Source organism: Poecilia reticulata, linkage group LG2, assembly GCF_000633615.1.
Source record: "Poecilia reticulata strain Guanapo linkage group LG2, Guppy_female_1.0+MT, whole genome shotgun sequence".
Classification (NCBI taxonomy): domain Eukaryota; kingdom Metazoa; phylum Chordata; class Actinopteri; order Cyprinodontiformes; family Poeciliidae; genus Poecilia; species Poecilia reticulata.
Window position 1 is genome coordinate 30473041 of NC_024332.1, and position 6928 is coordinate 30479968.

Sequence of the window (6928 nt, forward strand, 5' to 3'; positions counted from 1 at the left end):
ACATAATATTACATAATGTTATTATTATTATTATTATTATTATTATTATTATTATTATTATTATTATTATGTAAAATATGATTTCTGTATTTTTACAAAGGCATTTTAACCAGTGTAACAATCTTATTCCTCAGATTCTATATTCATTTTTCTTCCTGTTTACGTATAACCCATCAAACAAAATCAATCCACATTTTGACGCCGCATTGAACGTGAAAATAGACCCAGAATCGAGTTAATTGTGCTGCATCTAGTTTGCGCTAACTGACGGCCGCAAATTACAGGATGGCAGGGAGAAGCAGCGGCGGAGACGGCGCAGAACAAAAGACAATTTTTCACTTGTTTGATCGGCTGCTTTAAAAAAAAAAAAAAAATGTAAAAAAAAAAAAAAAAAAGTAATAATAATAAACCTGAAACGCGAACTTCACGGTTTTGACATTTTCTGCTGGTACATGCTCACCAAATGACGCTTGGATATGTGGCTGAGCTGATGTCCGTAATTCCATAAATAATTTTATTTGGTGGGATTTTTTTATATTTATTTTATGTTTGCTATTTAAGGACGATATGCTGCTTGACATTTTTGAGGCGAATTAAACGTAAGATGGTGTGAATGGCAATTAAATAATAAAATACGTAAATTTGATCATAAGTTCGAATTAAAACATTTTCTTATTCACAAAAAATAAAATAAAAATAAACATGTAATTTTGTTGCTCTCCACCTGCAGTGACAGCAATTAATTGTCGCTCAGACGCAGACGCTGCGGGGTGCGTAAAGGCGCAGGTTGCGCCTTTACGCACCGGTTTGGCACGGTCCTCCATCCGGGATAACATTTGGTGGATAAGTGGGGAGCTGAGGTGAGCCTGCTATCACCGGACTGAAATAAAGTCGGTGACATGTTGGCCGTTTAGCCCCGCCACCCCCCGTCCTGCACCACCTCTCCCCGTCTGTCTCTCCACCTCTGCACTAACCCCTCAGGTGAAGAGCAGCAGGTGTTAAAACACCCTCAGCCACAGAGCTACTCACTCCTAATGAGTCCTGCCTCCGCGCTCCATCCATCCGTGCATGAAGGACTTTATTTTTAGTGCGGTTAGTTAAGAGTCCCGCTGCAGGAAGCGCTGCTGTGGCCTGCGCTGCCCTCCTGCCGGCGAGTCAAATTATTAATGACAGTGCGGTAATATTATCACATGTCTGCCTCATCCTAATGGCGCTTTAGGAGGCTTGAGAAAATCCATCTAGTATTAGATTATTACTTTGGGTTACTGGAAACCTTTTTGCGAAAAAAAAAAAAAAAGAAATTGAAATAAGTGTTTTCTAGCTCCAAATTGCATCACATAAACATCTTTCATTTAGGAGTACACTTGTGCTATTATTTTACATGTTTCCTCCAAATTCTGCCTCAATTCTGCTAATGGTTTTGCTCACAGTCGTCTGTAGATACTATAATCGTGGGAAAATAATGACAGTTATCAGTCGCACCCACCAAGTACCCATAAAAAATCTGTCCTCTGTTCTGGAAGATGATAATTATCGGTTGTACCACCATTATCATTGTCGTTGTTGATGGAGGAAATCTTGAGGCATTTTTCGAAAGTAATTCCAGGAGAAATCACTTCAAATTGGCCTATTTTAAGAGAGAGGGGGGCTTGGGGGACAACGGGACCAAGCCTTTGGTTATAGCCTAATATTTCACAGAAATCTTTAAATCCCAAGCATCCGCAGGCATTCTGGCACATTGTGGCGCACACACACACACGCGCGCGTGTTCTGTTGTCAGCCGCCTGCATTTTTTTTTTTGACAACACATTCTGCAACTTACTCGTTCTGTTTGCCGTTCAATTATGCAATTACGCTGATAATCGCAGTGAGGGAATTTAACTGCCTTTAATTTGTTATTCAGGTGGAGATGATGGAGGGACCGCGGATGGAGGAGCGGAGCTGCGCCTCTGCTCTGCGCAGACTGCGGCGGAGGAGCTGCGATCTGCAGATGAATCCCGGGGAAATGAAGATCTGCTGGAGACTTTGCACTGCTTTCATCCTGAGGAGGATCTCTGACCTCGGGTGGCGCGCACATCTGGTTGTTTTTTGTTTTGTTTTTTCTGCGTCACGTGATTTTTTTTTCTTTCTTTCTTTCTTTTTTTTTTTTTTACAAAGTAAGTGGACATTCTTTGACTTTAGCAGCTGATTAATACCAGGGGCGTTGATAGAAATCAAATCGAGGGACAGACCCAGTTGTATTTATTCAGTCTTGCTGAGTCTGAGAAACAATCCCATTTCGCAGTGGCTCAGCCAGAGGTTTGACCTGAATCTGACAGGGAATCTGTGGATGGAGTCAAAGATTAGGGCGATGGCAGGGAGGCCTTCCAACCTCTGGTCAGCAATTATAATAAGGGTTTGATTGCTACAGTCTGAAAATGAAGATTTGTCTTTTTCATTGATTATTTAGAAGGGAGTAAATAATTTCCAACGTTTTTTTTTTTTTTAATGAAATGTAAATATGCTTTCTTATTTCATTTTAGAAAAATGTTTTTATTATATTTAGCCATTTTCTAGCTTAAAAAAATATTGGTTGAATGAAAAGTAAATTTAAATGCATATCTGACGTGGGCATGAATACCTTTGAGCTTCGCTGCATATAAATTTGATGTGGATCTGAAATGTATTTACATCAGATCTTGTAACTTAGGAAACTTTACGTCCAGTATCCTTTTCCTTCCAAACAGCTAGACGTAATGTTTTGAAGTAAATCTTTAAACATTTCTTTCTTTTTTATGTTCTTTCTTTGTTGTTGAAATTTAATGGAAGAAATAAGATGGAAGATTTAACATCAAACCTGTGACCCTCACTAAGATCGCACGACTTCCAGTGTATAAACATTAAATTATGTAAATCTGCTGCTTCGTTTATTATTTTTTTTACATGTAATGGTTAAAACGAGACAAACAGAAAGTGATAGATGCTAACTTGAAAATGAACCTCTTAGAAAACATTTGCATGCATCAAAAAATAAACCTAGATTACATAAAGTATGCAGAGAGAGAGAGATAAAAAAGGGGGCTGCTTTAAAATATTGGATTAGTTTAATTGCATGTAGCAGATTATTTCAAACTGTTGTGATATTTTTGCAAACGTTTTAGGTGTCATGCACCATCACTAGGCCCATACCTGAGCCTGCAAATCCTCGTCCTTCTGCTGCAGGTGTAACTGACACCTCAGGTTGCTCTCCGTGTTAAATACATGACTAATTACAGACCTACTTATGAAAATTGAACGCCAGTGTTATGCTAATACACGCCGTCCTCCTGATGGCACATTAGGAGCTTTAATCAAAAAGTGCTTTAATCAGACTGGCCAGCAGACAAAGCAGCTGTGACTGGGAGGAAAATGTTGTTTAACTCCACTGTAGACGCCACCTTTAATACTTGTATTACTATCATAAAATAGGCGCGCTTTTTGTAAAAGAAAGAAAGAAATCACATCTTTACATATATCTATTTAAAAAAAAAAAAAAGATCTAAGGTTTTGTGGTTCTTCCTTGACTTTGTCAGGTTCCTCGGACCCCCAGCCCCAGCCTCACCAATCGGCTTCTCGCTCGTACAGAGTGGACCAATCAGCAACAGCCTTTGATGAATATTCATGAGTCCGAGATTCAAACCTTTGAGCGAGTTTGTCTCGGTCCACAGCATCACTCCCAGGACTTTTTCACAGGCGCAAACTGCATTTTCTTATGAATGGAAGGAGAAAAAATCAGGCCGGCTTAAATTGGGACCCGTCCTTTCGCTGAGATCACAGAAGGAGGAAAACAACAAAAGCGCAGAGGAGASAGGAGGGAACCGCCAGAAGAGATGACAATGACCACGATTCCAGAAGGTCTTAATAGCCCTGCATCAGGAAAAGCCGTTTTCATGGAGTTTGGACCCCCGAGTCAACAAATGTCTCCTTCCTCCATGTCTCACGGACACTATCCCATGCACTGTTTACATTCTGCAGGTCACACGCAGCACGACAGCTACAGCCCAGCCTCGTCGTTCCCCAGATCTCTGGGTTATCCGTACGTAAACTCCGTCGGCAGCCATCCCACAAGTCCATACCTGAGTACAGTACAGACTTACCAGAACAGCTCGGGGCTCACACAGACGCGACTGGAGGACCCAGGTAAGCGTGCAGCGGCATCTTTCCCCCCTCCCGCCTCCCCCCAAACCTCATTTAATGGCGCCTTTCTCTGCTTGTTGGATTTTTCTGCACTGACAGCGCGGAACAGATACCCCAGATGTGGAATTAGACTCTCCAATTATTTATTGCGTAACGCTATAAACAATGTATGCAATTAAGGGCAATTATACCTAAAGTACAGCGTGTAAAAACTTGTGCTTCAAGTGTTCGCTGTTGCATAGCGGTGCTGGTCGCAGCTGCCTCCTCATCTTGTTTCTCCCCGACACGTCTCCCCTTTGTTTTTCACCAGCGGCACCAGAAGCTGAGAAGAACACAGTAGTGGAAGGCGGGGAGGTGCGATTTAACGGCAAGGGGAAAAAGATTAGAAAACCAAGGACTATATACTCCAGTTTACAGCTCCAAGCGCTCAACAGGAGATTTCAACAAACGCAATACTTGGCGTTGCCGGAGAGGGCTGAGCTGGCGGCGTCGCTGGGTCTCACTCAGACACAGGCAAGTAAAAATAAAAATAAAAAAAAGATCAAATACCTACACACTGTTATTATTATTATTATTATTATTATTATTATTATTATTATTATTATTATTATTATTATTATTATTATTATTAATAATGTTTTAACTGCATGTGTAAATTGTGCGTAAAAGTCCTATTTTTTATTTTTATTTTTTTGCTTTCCAATCTTGACACGTCCTTTGTTTCCCCCCCCCCCAGGTGAAAATTTGGTTTCAGAATAAACGCTCCAAATTCAAGAAGCTAATGAAGCAAGGCGGCAGCACAATCGACACCAACGTTTTAGCCACCGGTCGTGGACTTTCCACCGGCTCGCCCACCGTGGCACCGGTCTGGACGTCGCCGACCACCGTGAAGACGTCGGTGGGCACGACCGGCTCTTACATCCCCAGCTACACCTCGTGGTACCCGACCACACACCAAGAGTCTATGCAACAGTCGCAGCTCATGTGAGCCGATGCTCCAGCGTCAAGGACGGTGACGGACCCCGCAGCCGCCCGAGCTCGGCCTCGGCATTGATGATAAAAAAAATAAAAAAAAAATTTTAAAAACCCCAACAAAATAAAACAAACAAACAAAAAAAAAAGCTGCCGCATCCAGCGAGCTGACACGGCTGCCTCCTCGTGCCAGCTAGCAGAGAAGAGGGGAGGGAGAAGCAAAAAGTGGGGGGTGGGACGCTGAGAGAGCGAAAAGGCGCACAATGCACCCACGCAGGGCAGCAAGTCCGTGGCAGCGGGAATCAAAACGACAAAAAAAAAAAAAAAAGATAAACATTTTTCTTTTTTTCTTTTTTTTTCCTCTTTGGCTGCTGTTGTTTACGTTTCTTTTATTATTTTTTTTCTTAAACTCGAATTGGTGTGAAGAATTCTGTTGTTGAGCTGTATGTTTATGAGAAAAGCTTTTTTGTTTTGTTTTGTTTTGTTTACGCCAGATGATGACCTAAAACCACGTATTAACACCTGAGGGCCAATCAGGCCTCAGCAGTGAAGGCTTTAAACCAAATAACCGATCCCAGACTCCACCGGTCAGGCCGCCCAGCGTACAGCATGACACAACCACAGTAAATCCTCACGTCGCTGTGTTGTTTTCTATGTGTTTGTTATTTAAGTTAAATTATTCAGACTTGTCTGTGTTCATTCTGTGTGCGTGTTTGAGATGACAACACTGTGTTGTTGAAATGCTGCACTAACGCAAGCAGAGCTTTTTTTTTTTTTTTTTCGTTTTTTTTTTCTATGCCGTGCCCCGATGTTATGTGAAGAAAATGTAAAAGGACAGCCGATTTGCTGCTTTTGAGAGAAAGAGAGAGAGAAAAAATATCCAGAGGATGAGCAGCTATAACTTGTCACTGTATTTTGTGTATAATTTTCAGATACGTTTTTTTTTATTATTATTATTATTATTATTATTTGTGCTGTTACTGGATACGCTGTGAAACAGGGTTTTAGGCTTTTTTGTGTGTGTGTGTGTGTGTGTGTGTATATTACTCGTCGACATGTGTTTTAGTCACCATAGAGGATATTTAGTTTTGTATTGATCACTTAATTTATTTATCTGTTCCTGGAGTTTTTTATGTACATAAAAGTGAAAAAGTTTCAAAAGCAGTAAAATATGATTTAAATTATGTTTAAGCACGGTGTCTGATTCAAACCCTCTCTTCCTGTGCACCACCTCCTCTTCCTCCCCCTCCTCTTTTCTTAAGCGCCGTGCAGCTTTAATGCGAGCTGACACAAAGCAGGATCATGTTGGCTGTTGTAGCAGACACCATGTGAGCCGCAAAAAAAAAAAAAAAAAAAAAAAAAAAAAGGCGCCCCGTTTAGATTATGGCCATGTTTAACAATCGGCCCTACATGCCTACATTGTCCAGCTTCTGCTCAGTGAATGCAGATGTGATAAAACATTTGGAAAGAACTACAAGTTAGAAATGCAGATTCACTTATAAAATGATTGCGTCCGTTCGTGACCGCTGAAGCATTTTTACTACACATTAATCTGGAATCTGTGGATTTAAAACCAGAGCTATTAATATTTCAATATTTTTTTTTAGTTTTTGCCACTTAAGAGATTATTTATGTTCCAGATATGTGAAGGGTTTCAAACAGTGTGAAAATGCTATTTGGTAAAAGCACAACAACTTAAAGAGTAAGTAATTAAGATCGACACAACGGGCTTCTTGACTGGACATATGGCATATAAATATTTGAACTATACGGTTCAAGTTTCCATGCATTTTTTTGTGTG

The 6928-nt window shown here is 40.7% G+C and overlaps 1 protein-coding gene across 1 annotated transcript; it reads left to right on the forward strand.

Moving 5' to 3' along the window:
- Positions 1-1016: 1016 nt before the first annotated feature.
- On the forward strand, positions 1017-6311 carry dlx1a (distal-less homeobox 1a). Its single transcript, XM_008399358.2, has 4 exons — positions 1017-2080; positions 3552-4158; positions 4466-4668; positions 4892-6311. Exons 2-4 carry the CDS (start codon positions 3849-3851, stop codon positions 5141-5143), a joined length of 765 nt encoding a protein of 254 aa, XP_008397580.1. The 5' UTR covers positions 1017-2080; positions 3552-3848; the 3' UTR covers positions 5144-6311.
- The last annotated feature ends 617 nt before the right edge of the window (positions 6312-6928 follow it).

What these genes read in the sequence shown, in the direction of transcription:
- dlx1a (XM_008399358.2), top strand. Translation starts at nt 3,849, where the DNA reads ATGACAATGACCACGATTCCAGAAGGTCTTAATAGCCCTGCATCAGGA. An exon ending in GACGCGACTGGAGGACCCAG is followed by an intron (nt 4,159 to 4,465) that starts GTAAGCGTGCAG and finishes GTTTTTCACCAG; the next exon opens with CGGCACCAGAAGCTGAGAAG. An exon ending in TGGGTCTCACTCAGACACAG is followed by an intron (nt 4,669 to 4,891) that starts GCAAGTAAAAAT and finishes CCCCCCCCCCAG; the next exon opens with GTGAAAATTTGGTTTCAGAA.